Source organism: Helicoverpa armigera, chromosome 29, assembly GCF_030705265.1.
Source record: "Helicoverpa armigera isolate CAAS_96S chromosome 29, ASM3070526v1, whole genome shotgun sequence".
Taxonomy (NCBI): domain Eukaryota; kingdom Metazoa; phylum Arthropoda; class Insecta; order Lepidoptera; family Noctuidae; genus Helicoverpa; species Helicoverpa armigera.
The window spans coordinates 4,836,175-4,854,488 of record NC_087148.1 but is presented as its reverse complement, the minus strand read 5'-3'; the positions used below and the strand labels follow the sequence as shown (position 1 = coordinate 4,854,488).

At 37.0% G+C, this 18,314-nt stretch overlaps 2 protein-coding genes across 2 annotated transcripts; one reads left to right on the top strand and one right to left on the bottom strand.

Moving 5' to 3' along the window:
* Positions 1–1,423: 1,423 nt before the first annotated feature.
* Positions 1,424–6,422, bottom strand: LOC110382278 (uncharacterized protein C1orf198 homolog). The gene is made up of 3 exons (XM_064042741.1): positions 6,169–6,422; positions 3,770–4,364; positions 1,424–1,613 (listed from the first exon to the last, which is right to left on the bottom strand). Exons 1-3 carry the CDS (start codon positions 6,298–6,300, stop codon positions 1,486–1,488), a joined length of 855 nt encoding a protein of 284 aa, XP_063898811.1. The 5' UTR covers positions 6,301–6,422; the 3' UTR covers positions 1,424–1,485.
* A 1,351-nt stretch (positions 6,423–7,773) lies between these two features.
* Positions 7,774–17,219, top strand: LOC110382282 (zinc finger protein 3 homolog). The gene is made up of 7 exons (XM_064042672.1): positions 7,774–9,053; positions 9,387–9,681; positions 11,425–11,605; positions 12,252–12,404; positions 13,712–13,810; positions 14,244–14,383; positions 14,860–17,219. Exons 1-7 carry the CDS (start codon positions 7,922–7,924, stop codon positions 14,951–14,953), a joined length of 2,094 nt encoding a protein of 697 aa, XP_063898742.1. The 5' UTR covers positions 7,774–7,921; the 3' UTR covers positions 14,954–17,219.
* The last annotated feature ends 1,095 nt before the right edge of the window (positions 17,220–18,314 follow it).

Here is an 18,314-nt window from a genome sequence, read left to right as displayed (position 1 = left end):
TTTTATAATGTGCACATTTATATTTAACTAGCTGACCCCGCGAACTTCGTATCGTTCAAACCTTCCCTGGACCTCTACAAACATTTTAAAACCAAAATCAGCTCAATCGGCCCAGCCGTTCTCGAATTTTAATCAGACTAACGAACAACAATTCATTTTTATTTATATAGATAGATAGATATGTATTATAAAGAGGAATAAAATGTATTTTTGTTTGTGATTGATAAACTCAAAAAATACTGGACCGATTTAAAAAATTCTTTGACCCTTAAAAGCTATATTATCTGCGAGTTACATAGGCTATATTTTATCCCGATACGGGCAGTAGCCAGTAGTTCCCACGGGACGCGGATAAACGGCTAGTTTTTTTTTTTAATATTTTTATAATTAAATAGTAGAATTAAGCATATATTTTTATTACGATATGTACACATTGGATGCAGGTTGCCTCCAACAGGTATCTGTGAAGATCTAAGGGGGAGGCCTATGTTCAGCAGTGGACGTCCTATGGCTGAGATGATGATGATGATGATGTCCACATTATAAAACTCACACTATTACAGTTCAGTGATCCAAAGTTCCAAAAAATATTTTGTGCCGTAATTTTAAAATTGTCATACATAAGTATCTCTTAGGATATTGCATCGCAATCTCAATTCATCTTAACAAATTGTAATATCTGCTTACATCAATTTGCAAAAGGCATAAACACACACCTAATATAAAAATTTAAAACTAAAAAATTACCCTAAAAAGTCTACAGAACACAGAGGAAGAAATGATAGCGGAGATGCCATAAGGAAGGTAGGTCAGGCGCCTTCTTGTAGGTCAAGTAGCGTACGGTAGGCGTGATCAGTTACTAGAACTAACGAGGCGTTCAGGATCCTTGTCAAATCAAAACCAATCTGTCAAAGATTGGTCTTGATTGATTGGTGATTTTATTTTACGTGTAAGGGCGGAGCTAGTAACGTTCCTCGTCCCCCGAACACCCGCATTGGCGCGCTACTTTCTTAGGACATATTGCGTTATGACTTTTTAAAAAAGAGTAACCATGGAGTTTCTTGAACGTGCTTCTCCATAGGAAGCTACTTTTGGAATGAGCAACTAGAATCAAACTCACTTATATTTTTGACGTTCATATAGTTATCGGCACGAATCTTGAGCTCTGACCTACCTACATCTGCGCAGAAGTGATTTATTAGCAAAGAACCAATCCCGAGTGACGGCTATGACGCGATGCACTGCGGGCCAATCACCGCTTTACAACGCCCGGGGGCGTCTCACTTCATACCACAAAAGGGACCCAATAAATTACTTCTGCGCATATGTAGGTCAGAGCTCAAGATTCGTGCCTAATCTATAAGTGGTTTTAAAGACCTACATGATTCGAATTTGACATCTCCGCTAGTCATTTCATCCTCCGTGCTACATAAGTTCACCCACACATACAAACGAACTCAAATGATTAAACTAGGGTTACTAACATTACCAGTTATCTAGAAAGTCGTAGCCAGTCTTAGGTACTGAATCCGTGAGGGTTTCAGTGGATTGAAAGTCTGTACCTGATGATGCTTGACTTGAGGATAGGAGGCCACGGTTCTCTTCTGAAAGATCTGTAAAGAGACGAGAAAATTTTGATGTTAGAACAACCGGGCGGGTTCCAATGTAACTTTTCTAAGTTTGTTTGTACTTTCTGAGTATATCTTAGACACCAAATTACTGTGTTTCGGATGGCTCGTTAAACTGTAGGTCCCGGCTGTCATTGAACATCCTTGGCAGTCGTTACGGGTAGTCAGAAGCCAGTAAATCTGACACCAGTCTAACCAAGGAGTATTGGGTTGCCCGGGTAGCTGGGTTGAGGAGGTCAGATAGGGCAGTCGCTGCGTAAGCTGCGTTATGACATCTCTTCTACTAATTTTGTACTCTACAAACCTTATGACATTCCAAACTCTATAACCTATCAAACAATGTCTCGATACATGACATAACTCAACGATATGATAAAAACATTATACATACAAAGTGGTATGTTTACAAAACAGCAACTATTCATAGGAGGCATATTATGTTTGATAAGACACGTATTATTAATTCATTGTTTATAATCATTGGGCGTTTGTATTCGCTTAGGTGAATAATTGATCGAGTGAACTGTGACCCTTGAAAATGATTTTTAGTATATGTATATCCTTCTCAATTTGTCTAGCCTTTTCCCAACTATGTTGGGGTCGGCTTCCAGTCTAACCGAATGCAGCTGAGTACCAGTGTGCCACAAGGTACAACTGCCTATCTGACCTCATCAACCCAGTTACCCGGGCAACCCTATAACCCTAGGCAAGACTGGGTGTCTTACTCATCACACACGACACATCTTTGGCAGTCGTTACGGGTAATCAGAAGCCAGAAAGTCTGACAACCAGTCTTGCCAAAGGGTATTGAGTTGCCCTGGTAACCGGCATGAGGAAGTCACAACAGCCAGTCGCTTTCAGGACACACTAGTTTTCAGCTACGTCTAGTTACAAACTGGTACTCAGCTGAACCCAGTTACACTGGAAGCCGACCCCAACATAGTTGGGAAAAGGCTAGGCAGATGATTACCTACTTTGTGAACTCGAGCTGATAATGCGTAGATTTCTTAGTAAAGTCTTTCTGATAATTTTATTCGGATGTAGAGAAACGAATGTAAATAAGGTTCAAGAAGATTACATATTTAACACTCGTATATACGATTTGTAAGCCTAACGTGCTAAAGTTATTTATAAATTGTGTAACTCTTTGGAGAGTATTACGATTAATTCCTATCGCATAGTATTTAATATTAATAAAGGAAACGGTATACGTGGGACTGTTGCTAATGTTGCTTTTAGTAGCGGAGATGTTTATAAAGAGGTTTGTACGGATGCGTGCTGCAATAGTCTAGTTTCATTGCAAAATATCGCTAACGGAATATCGGAAATTATGTGGGAGTGATACTATTACCTTTTTACTATGGTTATAGTTAAAAGTCGTGGTGGCCTAGTGGGTAAAGGACCAACCTCTCAAGTAAGAGGGCGCGGGTTCGATCCCAGGTCAGGCAAGTACCAATGCAACTTTTCTAAGTTTGTATGTACTTTCTGAGTATATCTTAGACACCATTGGCTGTGTTTCGGATGGCACGTAAACTGTAGATCCCGGCTGTCATTGAACATTCTTGGCAGTCGTTACGAGTAGTCAGAAGCCAGTAAGTCTGACACCAGTCTAACCAAGGGGTATCGGGTTGCCCGGGTTACTGGGTTGAGGAGGTCAGATAGGCAGTCGCTTCTTGTAAAGCACTGGTACTCAGCTGAATCCGGTTAGACTGGAAGCCGACCCCAACACAATTAGGAAAAAGGCTCGGAGGAGGGAGGAACCTTCTTACTATGGTTATAGTTTGCCAAAATCGTGGCAAGTTTCTTAATAACCCGTTAATAAAATACTGTCTATGTCACTAACTACCACACTTACCAAATTTATAGTCTAAGACTTTTTAACATGGTATGGAAGCGGAAGACATTGCGCCAACCCCAAATAAAATTAGGAACAGGGCAGGAAGAAGAAGACTAGACTTTTTAAACGGTAACTTGAAGAAAAGAAGAATAGTTTTTTTCCCTATTACTAGCCCGTACAGGAAAGCATCGAACCCAACGTAAAATATTTTTCAAATATATGTAATATATAAGATATCTAGCAGGGCGCAAAATTGCAGAGTCTATTTAAAAAACTAAAAAAAAATATTAAAGATTTTACTCACCACTATTAGACTTGACAACACTGCTTCTATAATCCTTTTCATACTTATTCTCCGCTTGAGGACTTTTAAAGTTAGTCCTAAAAAAGTTCTCCGACGAAGCCACAATCTGCGTTTGAGGACCCAACGAGACCAAACATTCTCTCTCTTCGTCTTTACTCTTAAAATTGCCTATAAACTTGCTTATAAAACCTGGCGAAGTCACTTCTCGATTCGGACCTTCTTTATAGGAACTTCTTAAAACATCATGGGACTTTAACGCATTTTTCAGTTCGGAAACGACTTTCGAATGCGATAAAGCCAATTCTGACATTACCGGAGGAGGTGAAGTTGGTTTAACCTCTTTAGGCGTTCTGCAGTCACTTAAAATGCATAGATTCAACTGGCTTTTGGTCTGATACAAAAAAGGACTGCTATGTTCGTCTCTGTAAGAAGTATTTTCGTCCTGTATAACTTTCTGACCGTGGTCTCGTCCAAAGAATGACATTAGATCATCCTTGCGGACCGGTGGGTCGTTAATGTCAAAATCTAGTGAGTCTAAAAGTGCGTATTTTAACGCTATGTCTGGTTTTATTAGAGATTCGTTTATTATTTCAGTCTGGAAGTAAATAAAAGAAGTTGTTATTAGATTAGTAATATCAGGGGTATTTACATATTTAGTTTGTCGAGTATTTGGGAACTGTAATGGGAAGTCCTGCCACCATAACTATGCAACCAATGGGGATACATATCTCTCAATATTCATACTTAATATTATAAAGAGGAAAAAAAAAATTGTTTGTAAGGATAAACTTAAAAAATTCTGGACCGATTTTAAATATTCTTTCACCATTAGAAAGCTACATTATCTACAAGTAACATAGGTTATATTTTATCCCAGTACGGGCAGTAGATCCCACGAGAAGCGGATGAAACTGCAGGAAAATGGCTAGTAGTATATAAGTTGACTACTTTAAGCGGTAACAAATTAATATAAATGTATACAGAATAGGTTGATTCATCAATGCTAACAAACAAAGCATATGATTTTGTTTATATTTCCTGATAGTTTTGTTGCCAAGTTAAATAATAAATCAATGAGATAACATAATACTAATATAATAGCTATTGTGTTTATGTGTTCATTATTTAGTATTAAGTTACATGTATTTCCTTGTTGTCCTACATTTATATCTATACTTACTTAATACTAGCCGTTTTTCCGCGGTTTTACCCGCGTCCCGTGGTAACTACTGCCCGTACCGGGATAAAATATAGCCTATGTTACTTGTGGATAATGTAGCTTTCGAATGATGGAAGAATTTTTAAAATTGGTTCAGTAGCTTTGGAGCGGTTAGAGTACAAAAAAATATTTTATATTTGTCTTAATTACATTAGCACAAATTACATAGTGCAATCTTTGTTTACTAGAACACGCTAATCTCTTCGATTTGAAAAAATATTTCATTATTACATAGGCCATGTATAAAGAAAAGCTCATAGACTACTTTTTTTAGGAATTATTTCCCACAGGACAGGTTTGACATTTATAAACGTTCATATGAAATAGGCTACATTTAGTTGAAGAGCAGAATTTTGTAAATCTTTGATTGTTATTGTCATGTAATTATCCATCCATAGAATAGTCATGTAATTATATATCCATAGAATCCATGTGAACACCTATCTATACTGATACGTATAACAAAGAGGAAAAAGTTTTCATTTGTTTACTCTAAAGGTCCTGAAACTACCGAAATGATTTTATCTGAAAAGTTCCTTCCCTATTACAAAGCTACACTTTTCCTCAGTGACATAGACAATATTTTTATTTGAAATGAAATATGTTTTGATTGGAAACCCCAAAATGCATCTGCAATATTAGAAGACAATATGAGTATTGTCTGTAATAGAATAGGAGTGAATCATTCCTAAATCACTAATTAGAAATTATTGAAAAATATAAAATAAACAAACAATTTTTGTATAACTTATTCAACCTATGCTATTGTTTTCTATTTTAAAATTAATTGGGTTAATTTAAAGGAAAATATTTTCGCGTGATTTCCTGGGTTTGAATATGCGTGTGGCTGAAATAAATAAAGTAGCAAACTGATAGCTTTTTTGTTTAGATTTTGTGTTTTTTATATAGTTAAGTTACTAAGAAACCGTTTTAGAAACTAATCAATTACCGAATAACTAGAGGATAAGTTAATGAAGCTTAAGTGGGCAATTAACGGTCGGCTATCACATAAATACTCCTTAGTATGATTCACATTTTAATAACAGAGTACTTAACTGTAAACTGCCTACTACGTATCGTGCACGAATTCAAGCGTGCATTTATTAAATTTCTTCACATATTACTCAACATTAATCACTATTCACGAGTTATTTAAGTCTAAAGGAAGTAGTTTTTGTACCTTTTCTTTTTCCGTGAGCGATTCCCATATATTTTCGTAAGAATTTTTTGCATCCTCTATATCTTCGTGGATTTTCGAAGCTAAGGGGTTCATGGAGCGAAAATATTCTTCAGCAAAGGCTCCCAGCGCCATGGTGAAGGGTTTTTATCAAATAATTCACTGTTAACGTTGGTTTAAGTTATTTTTAAATGTTATTTAAATAAACACACGACCATCGCCCCAATGTCGGATAATAAATATGGAGTGAATGAATGAAGCCGTTCGATGACAGTAATGAGTATCACGGATAATATATGAATGATCGAGACCGAAAGAAAAACAGCTGTTTGGCCACACAACTATTTTTTTAAATCTAAAATCAGTTCAGTGCAGTGATTAACCCTATAAGCACAACAAGCACGTGCTTGGGGCCCCTGTTCTCCAGGGGCCTCCATCCTCTGCTGGCGTTTCATTTTATACCTACATTTTATCGAGATTCATCCACAATATATCCGAAATCACAAGGCGCGAGCAGTTCAGGAGTGACCCTTCATACACCCCCGCCTCTAAACTTGATTGGTCGCAGTGCTGTTGATTGTTGTACGATCGCAGTGATTTTTTTTTTCAATTGTGCAGTTGTTATACAATTTTTTTTCGGCTTCTACTCATCGTTGGGCAAAGAATTAATAGGCAACGATAGCGTTCCGAAGTCGCTATCGTACAGTCGTTGGGAAGCTCACGCTGTAACTACGAGTGCAATATTACAAACATATCCGAAAATTTTGGATGCTTCAGATCAGTGGTCCTGGTGGTGGTGGGCTGGTGGTGCCTGGAGGCATTCCAAGTGGTCCGCGGACCACCGGTTAAGTCCGCGGACGTTGTTATCGATCTTACGTTATCCATCTTACTTGTCCAACAGAAAGAAATGAAGGTTTGAAATGTAGCCCTTTTACGAAATTTTAGTTCTGAGTCTTAAAACATAATCAAGATTTCCCGCTCGCTTCGCTCGCGTTTTCAAAAACTATATGTCCTCGGTTTTACATTTGTCAACAAATTAAAAGTTAAGTACGTTTGGGCTACATTGTACGTAATTTTGGTTCTGAGTCTATAATAAAAATAATTAAAATTTCGCGCTCGCTTCGCTCGCGTATTCAGAAACTATGTGCCTTCGTTTTTGCATTTGTCAACAAACAAAAAATTAAGTACGTTTGGGATAAATTTTACCTCCGTACGAGTCCGAAAAAAATTTCGCGCTCGCTTCGCTCGCGCATTTGAAACTACATGTGCATCACGCTCGCTTCGCTCGGTCAATTTTTTCAACCTTCTATTTCCATTTAAGTAATAGGGGGTCTACACAGGCTCTGTGCTTAGGGCCTCGGATACTCTTAATCCGCCACTGGTTCAGTGAATGTAGAAAATGTGCTGCGCACAATTTATAAGGCAGTCCTTAAGGCAGCACGATGATGAATAGTTAAATACAATAGAAACTTGGCGTTACCATCATTTTCTGAAGCTTTAATTTCACACTTTAAAGCTGAAATAACTAAGCAGCAAGGTTTAAAAGTGTTGCTTTTTTGGCAAACTTGACTGAAGCATTTCATTCATGATTGAATATCGGGTCAAATATTTTATCTGTTTCACTTTTGTAATGGGTGGACATTGAAATGTCAAAAAGACAAAATGGCTTACATTAGCTTTATTTGTTTAGTGTTTTCGACATTAAAATGTAACGGTAAAACGTGAAAAGTGTGTTAAGTTATAAACTTTAGCAACTATGTTGCATAACACTGGTCCTTACGGGCCGAACGAGGCGCCGGTTAACATGGGAGCGCCCGTGAACATGACACCGATAAGTGGACACTTGAATATAGCTCATAACATCAATAATTTGAGCAAAATAGCGCAGCAAGGAGCCCCAGCGGCTAGCGGGCACTACAACCTGCAAGACTATGCCCATTACAACCACTCTCCACTAGTTATTCCATCACAAATGGGTCAATATCCGAACTATCAACAACTGGGTTTCCAACATACATATATGAACCAAAATGCAAATAACATCAACGATTTGTCGTTTCCAAACGGTATGTTTCCAATGAATTTGAATATACAGAACGAGCACAATGCCAACATGATGAATAGTGCGTACGATAAGCGATTTATCGACGCAGCGAGGCACGACAGTTTACGAGATCAGAATGTAATTAAAACTCCTTTAAATATACCTCAGATACCAAATAAATCGTATATAAAACATAACAGCGTCAACAACGACTATATACACAGCAATATGTATCATAACGCGCCTAATAACTTAGATTTAAGCATAAAACCGCAAGAAAAATTACAAATAGACAGCACAAGGCGGAAAAACATTGAAAACACTGTAAAATTAATTGAGGATATTTTAATAAATTCATCGAATAAACCTAGAGAACCTCCAAGCACTCCTATTGTACCGAACAATACGAAAACCAATCTTCCATCAGATACGACAATCGAAAAATGTCCAAAGCCTTCCAGAAACGCAGAAAACACAACTACGAATACATTACCACCACAACCAACAAAAGAATTATCAAAAGAACCTTCAAATACGGACAACAATGAACCGAATAACACCGTTAACTGTAGTAAAAGCAAAATGCAGTCCGCAAACGATTCCTCAAGTGAGGAAGAGGATTTAAAACCTTTAGGCATAATGCAACACTTCATTACGGAAGACGCAGAGGTCACTACGGACAATACAATCGAAATTAAAGTGGAAAAAGCCAGTTGGGCTGACTCAGATTGTTACGCACCTTTCGGTAAAGACATAAATGGCTTTCATAGAGAAGGACAGGTGAATTATAGGATTATTGAAGGCGATTGTAGCGTTTCTGAAGCGGTTGCTGCTTATAAAAATGGTGAATATACATTTGGTGTTCTATTATTATTTTCAATACAGTATAGTTTATATTGCATTCCATAAAGTTATCATAATCATTATCCATCTGCCCTTGACCCATTTTTTTTGGCGTTGGCATGATATGTACAAGCAATTATGGACCCTGTCAGGCACAGAAAAAATATTTTTTAATGAAGAGAGGCTTTTAAGAGTGCTTATTGAAGTAAATTTTTAAAAATTCCTGTAAATATATTTTAAAGATTCTGTACATGTTTTACTTACTCAATAACATTATAATTGCAGACGCAACTCTGTAAAAGAATATTACTAAAGATTTACATTTCATTTCCAGACATAAAACCGGAAGGAGTATTCGAATGTCCGCACTGTGCGCTCCTATTTAAGCACCCAAAAAGGTTCCTTATCCACAACAAATGGCATACGTTCGGCCTAACAAACATTAAACGCATGGAAATAGCCAAAGTAAGAGAACAAAAACGGTTCGAACGCAAAGAAGCAAAGATTATAGAGCGAATGAACTCTAAAGAGGTAACGGAGGAAGTGAGCGTTGATGGCAAAACTTTTCCGTGTAAAGATTGTGATAAGGTGTTCAGTTCTAAAAGTAGTTTGAAGAATCATAGACAGAGGTGAGTTTTGTATGTAACTTTTATATTATAAACTAGCTGGTGCCCGCGACTTCGTCTGCGCAGGTTTAGTATTTCGAACAATATGTTTACAAATTGTAGCTATGTGTTATTCTGATGTATAAGCTATATTATTGTAGTTTCATTAAAATCCATTCAGTAGTTTTTGCGTGAAAGAGTAACAAACATCCATACATCCATACATACAAACTTTCGCGTTTATAATATTAGTAGGATAATAGATCAAAGTCAAAAACGTTTATTGAAACTAGGCTAGTTTTTAGCAGTTTTTCACGTCAAATTTACAAAAGGACAGCACCCCAAAACGCCCCCCTTTCACCACTTTCTAGTGTTATGGCTGGGAAGAAGAAGTGGTGAAGAACAAACTTCCCAGCAACACAGCTGGCTATTTTACAAATGAATTATGATTAAATTACAATTATACAATATTGTTTCAAATTATATTCACAAAAAAAATATATATAAAAAACACTTTTCACTTTTCATTTTTCGATAATTTATTTGCTTGAAATATTGTGTTAACAATTATGTAAGTTGTAGTGTACAAAACATATTTCACCCTTACTACGGGTATGAAAAATATTGGAAGTAGCAAAAATCTTGTGGTGACCTAGTTGGCAAAGAACCAACCTCTCAAGCATGAGTGTGGGTTTGATGCCAAGTTGTACAAGTACCTTTTATCCAAATGCAGCTTTTCTAAGTCTGTGTTTGTACTTTGAGGCCGTTCAAGTATTACGTAAGCACTATAGGGGGATGGGGGGTCTTTGTTTTGCTTATTTTGGATAACATGGGGGGTAGGGGAGTCCAGATGATGGTTACGTCATCGATAGTTATTTACTTTTTTACTCGAATGGCAACCCTTACATTGTCTGTGCTTGAAAACGAAACGCATTTTCGGGGATTCCCGCAAATATACACGCATACGTTTAGGCACTCGCTTTAGAATCGATTCGGGGGATTACCACGCGCTGTTAACTTGTCTAAATTTTTTCTGTCAGTGTATTGTTTTGTTCGGATACTATAATATTATAATTATAATATAAAAAAAATACATTTTAAATTGAAAAATGTTTACGTAAGCATGGAGGAGGGGGTAAAAGCTTTGCTTACTTTTGCTAAATAATTGTAATAAATCTGCTTACGTTATATTTGAACGGCCCCTTTCTGCGTATATCTTGGACACCAATTACTGTGTTTCGGTGGGCATGTTAAACTGTAGGTCCTGTCCTGGCTGTCATTTGAACAAGTCTGACAACCAGTCTTACCAAGCAGTATCGGGTTGCCGGCGTAACTAGGTTGAGGAGCTCAGATAGGCAGTTGCTCCTTATAAAACACTGGTACTCAGCTGCATCCACTTAGACTGGAAGCCGACCCCAACATGATTAAGAAAAAGCTAGGCATATAATGATGATATAACGCGTCGATTGCGCGCGTTATTCCACGCGCTCTTCAAAGAGATGTCAGCAACCCCAGCGGGGCCCAGCAAGGCCAAGGCCTGCCGGGGCTGCGGGTTGTTCGAAAGAGTTACCGCGGCCCTGGTACATAAAAGGCCTACGTCGGGACACGACGGTTTTTAGTCAGTAAGAGTCTGACACTCCCTCACTGTTAACCCACAGCGTGAGGGATCATTTGATGATTTTTGAGGTCTCAAAAAAAAAAACAAAAAAAATATCAATGAGAACTTTCTGTTTATGAAGTCGGTTAATATTTTTTCTTCTTTCCCAGGTCTCATCCGACCCGTATAAGAGAATGTAAGATCTGTCACAAGTCTATGTCAACTTGGGCGGCGTTGAGAGTACACATGGCTACCCACACAGCGGAGAGCGGCGCGGGGTACCAGTGTCGAGAGTGCCCCAAGCGATTTAAATACTCCCACTCCCTTGCCAAGCATTCTGACACACATTTGGTAAGTTATATTTATTTAAATCGCGTCCACACTAGAGGATTATCTGACTGGTTTTTCAGCGTGTAGCAAATTAGAGCCGCAAAAACCATTTGGTTTTAACTGTCATCTTTTGCACAGGTACGTAATTGTGAATTGATTATTTGAAAAACTGAAGCGTTTGTTTTAACATTCTTATTTCAGGAAATATACATACTTCAAACAGTATTTCTGTGTCTAGATGACTGGTTATTATATTAATAACTAGCTGGTGCCCGCGACTTCGTCTGCGCAGGTTTAGTATTTCGAACAATATGTTTACAAATTGTAGCCTATGTGTTATTCTGATGTATAAGCTATATTATTGTAAAGTTTCATTAAAATCCATTCAGTAGTTTTTGCGTGAAAAAGTAACAAACATCCATACATCCATACATACAAACTTTCGCGTTTATAATATTAAGTAGTATGGTTATTTTTAACCAGCTGTGAGGAGTGGTCCTTTAGTGATTTCTGATTTTACTCCCTTCCGGAAGGGTTTACTTCCCATATCCGAATAAAAGTAGTCTACAAGTTATTTTAGTTAATATTTATAACAAAAACCAGCCTTTTTTTACAAACACACACACACACACAAACCCCCACTTTTATAATGTTTATTTTGTTCCAGGAAAAAACCCACGCCTGTACCGACTGCCCCAAGAAGTTCGGTTCTCAAGCGCTCCTGAAGATGCACATGAAGACTCACGAGCGCATGTTACGCGGAGCCACGTTCAGGTGTACCTACTGCGGGAAAGGGTTCTTTGAGTCTTATAGTTTACAGGTGAGGATGAAATTTAACTATAGGTACTCTATTTGAGTATTTCATCCCTACTTAGGGCTGCCATCTCGAATTTCGCCAAACCCGGACAAACATTGAAAAAAAACCCGGACATTTGGCGTAAATCGCATTTGTTCCCCGAACGAGTACGATTTTTTTTTAACAAAATAATACCTAATTTGTAATTCATTTACTATTAACATATACTTAAATTCAATGAGGTGCTTCGCTACATGAAAAGTGTCCGGGTTTTCCCCGGACACTTCATGAAACCCCGCCCGGACGGCCTCCAAACGAGGACAAATCCGGGGAAAACCGGACGGATGGCAGCCCTATAACTAACTCTAGCCTAAGTAACTCTGTCTATCTGTCTGTTACGCTTTCACGTACAGAGATAGAGTGACCTTGAGAAAAAACATAGGATAATTTTTATCCCGGATTTTTGAAGAATTCTCTTGGAAACGCGATATAACCGAACTCTACGCGGGTGAAGCCGCGGGCGGAAGCTAATATCATATCTATACTAATATTATAAAGCTGAAGAGTTTGTTTGTTTGTTTGAACGCGCTAATCTCAGGAACTACTGGTCGGATTTGAAAATTTCTTTCAGTGTTAGATAGCCCATTTATCGAGGAAGACTATAGGGTACTTTTTATCCGGGTTCGTGCCGAGGTTCCCACGGGATGCGGGTGAAACCGCTGGCAGAAGCTAGTATTCTAAATATAAAGCTCGCGGCTAACGGTGGTTTTAGATTAAAAATCTGTTAAAACCTACCTTATATGGGAATATTATGTCAAAATTCTAACTCTAGCAAGCAAAACATCATCATCCTCCGAGCCTTTTTCCCAACTATGTTGGGGTCGGCTTCCAGTCTAACCGGGTGCAGCTGAGTACCAGTGTGCCTCAAGGGGCGACTGACTATTTGAACTCTTCAATCCAGTTACCCGAGCAACCCTATTCCTCTTGGTAAGACCAGATAATGTTAAAAATAATAAATAATAAAAAAATAGCCGCTGTCCCCAAGAATTAGGTACTTAATATCATAATTCAATAGACGTCGTGTCGGATTGTCGTCGCATCGCGCTATGAGAGTGAAGGAATAGTGAGTGCACCGCAGTCCAGGCAAATGTGCGTGCACTATAATATGTCCTGCGCAGCTGGCTGATCTCCTTCTATGAGAACAGCCACCGTGGCTGACGATCCATCTTAGATATAATTATTACTTCCCAATGGCATTGGGATTGGGAAGAAAAAAATATATGAAAACGAGTTTAATTATTCTTTAATTAAGTTATTTATTTGTATTTCAGGTACACGAAAGAACTCATCGCAACGAAAGGCCATATTCATGTGATATCTGTAACACGGCCTTCGGAACTAACTCTAGTCTCAAGAGGCACTTGAAAGTGGTAAGTACAGAATTTAAATAAAACTGAACTAAAAAAATATATATTTTTGTATGTTTGTATCAAATAAGCACCGGATCTACTGTATCCATTTGAATAATTCTTGCACTGTTAGGAAGCTAAAGTATCCGCCCTGAACGTGGACTACGTTTTATCCGGGTATGAGAATTTTCCCCGGTACGCCGATGAAACTGCGGCAAAACTTCTAGTTTTGATGTTTGTTCCTCTTTTGTCCAAAAACTACTAAGTATATAGATTTTGATGAAACTTGCCTACATATACGCTTCTTTTATCCGGGTGCGGGAAGAAGTTCTCTAGCTAGGGAAAGGTATTGCAGGCAGAGGTAAATAATTATTTACCGACACTCAATAAGGCTTAGAGAACTTTATATTATTTCTTTTATTTAACTTTTACCCATATTTTCCCTTGCCCACAGTCCCACAGCACATCAAAACCCCATCAATGTACAGTATGTCGGCGCAACTTCTCCACGGAGTCCATACGAGACCGCCACGAGTCGAGAGTCCACGGCAAACCCGAAGACTTCAAGTTTCCCTGCAAACAGTGCGCTTGCAAGTAAGTAGCTATATACCTAGGCCATTTGAGTAGGCACTTGATAAAAGGTAAACAATCTTGATAATTAGCACTTTAAATTTAAACAATCTACTTTATTTTATTTAAAAGACTTACCGTCAGATGCACAAAGCTCCATTAATGCTTCTTTAAATCTATTGCTGACTATTTCTTTGTCAACCAGATAAAGTGTTGGCAATAGATTTATTGAAGCTTTAATTTTAATGAAGCTTTGTGCAACTGACGGTTCGTAGTTAATTCGCACGAAAGTGCCAATCACGAGTTTTTTAAATATTATTTTTTGTTTGTGCTATACGAACGAATGAAGGTATAGAGTGGGCGAATCAACCCTTGACCGCCAAAAATGTGAAGTAGGCTATTCGCATTCCCATTGTTTTTTTTTTATGCAAAGTCGGTTAAAAACAAATTACAAAATAGAATATAAAATACATATAAATAAAATATTTCTTTGTTTCCAGATATTTAAAATTAAAGGATCTACAGAAGCACGTCTACAAAATGCACCCGAAAGGTAAAAGGAAGAAAAAGTCAAAATCTAGCGAATCTGAATGAACCTTATGCATAAAGGAATAAGGTACAAAATTGTATGCTCCCAAAAGTCATCTTTATTCATCATATCAAAAAAGTTTATCACTCTTCCAACTACATATTTATTTGTATTAAGTTGACGTCAATTTTAAATATAATTATGGTGAATTACTTTAACTTTCAAAAAAAATCTACTACTGTATAAAAAACCGGCCAAGTGCGAGTCGAACTCGCGCACGAAGGGTCCCGTACCATTATTTATAAAACCACATCCACCTGTTGCCGTTATCGATATCGAGCAAAAAATACTTTTGTTGTATGGAAGCTCCCCAAAATATTAATTCTATTCTAGATTTCAGTATTTGTTGTTATAGCGGCAACAGAAATACATCATTTGTAAAAATTTCAACTCTTACTATCACGGTACATGAGATACAGCCTGGTGACAGACGGACGGACGGACAGAGGAGCGAAAACAATACGGTCCCGTTTTACCCTTTGGGTACGGAACCCTAGAAACAACTATAGATCTATAGAAATTCAGTAGGATTCAGTTGTTGTTACAATTTGTAGCAAAATAGTAATTGTTTTGTATATAAAAAGACAGAATAATGTAAATTATATATCTTTTGAGTGTTCATTTCGAATGTTATAAGTAATAGAAATATTAATTAGACAATGTTGTTATATATTTTATGTAAATAGACAGTTTTTATTATATTTTATTTGTTTAAGATTTGAAAGTTAGGTAAATAATTATATTGTATGTATAAATAATAAAGGATAGAGAATTTGTTAGCAGACAAAATATTTTGTATATAATTTCTTAGTTTATAAAGAATAATAGAAAAATAGTGGAAATTACAAAATTCAGCAAGGAGATAAAATTGTATACTTAATTAAATAATTCATCATTATCATCCGCCTAGCCTTTTTCCAAGATAATACAGGATGCAACTGAGTACCAGTGTTTTACAAGGAGCGACTGCCTATCTGACCTCCTCAACCCAGTTACCCGGACTACCCAATATAATTTGTATAACTTGGTAACTTAACTTTGTGTAAAATGTTCTTATTCATATCGATATTTCAAATTAGTTTTTGTTATTTACTTTTAAAAGATCTAGCGAGAGGATTTTAATAAAAACGCGTATGTAAAGGCCTATAGATAAATTTTGTAATTAAATCTATAGTAGTTAGATGTTCTGTAAAATATCTTCAAGTGATATACAGGAATGAATTTTAAGCAGTGCACAAAAAAAAATGGTGGTCCAGAATCATTAACAGAACATATCTGCATCATCAGTAAAAAATTTTTTTTTTCATTATTTTGTCCGCCCTAAAATGAGCAAGATATGGATACCAACTATTCTTTCGCGCTTGGAGCAGCGCTCGCGTCAGTAAACCGGTTTCGCGTTGCCACCGTGCCTACTATGACGACTGTGACCGTACAATTGGTTCCAAAATAAACATCTTTCGATATCAATAACTTTTCTTTTTTGTACAAAAACACGACAAAATAAAAATATACGTATCTATAAAACTTATCAAACTATAAGTTGACAAAGTTTGCGCACTGGATAAAATTCATTCCTGTAGAGATGGAGTAAATGTTAGGTATTCGGCATTCGGCTAAATAATGGTCATGGCACATATGCAATGTTACAGCACGGCGTAGATACAATCCAGCGATTAACTTGTCATTTTAATTTGACTCTTTATCGTCGTCTCGACTCGTATCTCATATGAAACATTTTATAACATCATCTGCTTAGATTTCTTACCAATTGTGTTGGGGTCGGCTTCCAGTATAACCTGATGCAGCTGAGTTCCAGTGCTTTACAAGGAGCGACTGCCTATCTGACCTCCTCAACCCAGTTACCCGGGCAGTTATATAGCATTTTATATTGTCAATATAAAAAATCGGCGGTGGGGTTACAGCGAGCTTGTAGCTACCGAACGTCAACTGTATCGAGGCCTTTATGGGTGCCATGACCTTTAGGGTTAAATAGTGAATAGTTGGGGGATAGTTAGTGGCCGAATATGATAATAATAGTCGTTAATTTTTAATTTATTTAAACCTTACTTCAATATAATTTTCAAAGCCGAATTCTTCACCTAGGCCGAATAAATTATTCTCCGAAACGTATATTTGCTTCATCTCTATCATACATAGAAATTATTAGAAAATAAATACAAAAATATCACTAAATAATAGTTTAAAAATGTAGAATAAAATGTTATATACGAAATTACTAAAGATATAGTGAATTAAAAACTATAAGAACTATTATGTATTTTCATTGTGGTAACCTGTTACGGTGGACCTACATCTGCGCAAGAAGTGATTTATTAGCAAAGAACCAATCCCGAGTGGCGGCTATGACGCGATGCGCTGCGGGCCAATCACCGCTTTAGCCCGCCCCGCGCCTCACTTCATACCACAAAAGGGACCCAATAAATTATTTCTGCGCAGGTGAAGGTCAGAGCTCAAGATTCGTGCCGATAACTATACATCATTTAACTATAACGATAACCGAACCATTTTCAGTAGTCAAATCGCCGATGTGAGCAATGGGCGGCAAGTATACGGCTGGTTATGGTTTGGTTATCGTTATAGTTAAATGGTGCAACTCCAGTCTTACCGTTTTTTTTTATATAATTTATTTTTAAAATTATTTGATTTGTGATTTTAAAATGGGTAGTATGTTAATAAAATATGATTATTGTCTAGAATTTTGATTAAAAAGACTAGATTTTTTAAATAAAAAAATATGTTTTATTGAAAATTCTTTGATTTTTTGGACTATCACTGTTCATTTGTAACTAGTGTTTTTAGATCTTTGAACCTAAAAAGTTGCTTCTTTATTTATATTTAAATTAAATAATATTTTTATAGAATTGTTTTTGTTAAAAAAACTGTTAATTTTAAATCTGATTTTAGTGTAAATAGTAAGAAATATGTAAATAGGTTTACGATGAAAATAAATAATTATGTCGATTCAAATGCTTTTGTGTTTATTTCTAACTCCATATTATAACATGATATTGACTATATCGGGAATCGAACCTACATACACCTGTCACGCATTGCCAAGCTATGAATTCGGTAGTTTGACCCTAAATCTTTGCCTTGGACTATCACTTCGGCAGTCTGGCATGGTGACCATTGCGTCAATGGGGAACAAATGAAATCAAAACTCTTTTATTGAAACTTAGCTGCAAAACAGCACTTTTTGAACGTCAGACATTTACAAAAGACAGCCCCCAAAACGCCCGCCCTTCACCACTTCCTATGTGTTATTGCTGGGAAGAAGAAGTGGCGCAACAAACTCCCCAGCAACACATGTCTGTCTGTAGGTTAGAAGAACCTTTTTTAAGAAGA

What these genes read in the sequence shown, in the direction of transcription:
- LOC110382278 (XM_064042741.1), bottom strand. Translation starts at nt 6,300, where the DNA reads ATGGCGCTGGGAGCCTTTGCTGAAGAATATTTTCGCTCCATGAACCCC. An exon ending in CGCTCACGGAAAAAGAAAAG is followed by an intron (nt 4,365 to 6,168) that starts GTACAAAAACTA and finishes ATTTACTTCCAG; the next exon opens with ACTGAAATAATAAACGAATC. An exon ending in TGTTGTCAAGTCTAATAGTG is followed by an intron (nt 1,614 to 3,769) that starts GTGAGTAAAATC and finishes GTCTCTTTACAG; the next exon opens with ATCTTTCAGAAGAGAACCGT.
- LOC110382282 (XM_064042672.1), top strand. Translation starts at nt 7,922, where the DNA reads ATGTTGCATAACACTGGTCCTTACGGGCCGAACGAGGCGCCGGTTAAC. An exon ending in GGTTGCTGCTTATAAAAATG is followed by an intron (nt 9,054 to 9,386) that starts GTGAATATACAT and finishes TTTCATTTCCAG; the next exon opens with ACATAAAACCGGAAGGAGTA. An exon ending in TTGAAGAATCATAGACAGAG is followed by an intron (nt 9,682 to 11,424) that starts GTGAGTTTTGTA and finishes CTTCTTTCCCAG; the next exon opens with GTCTCATCCGACCCGTATAA.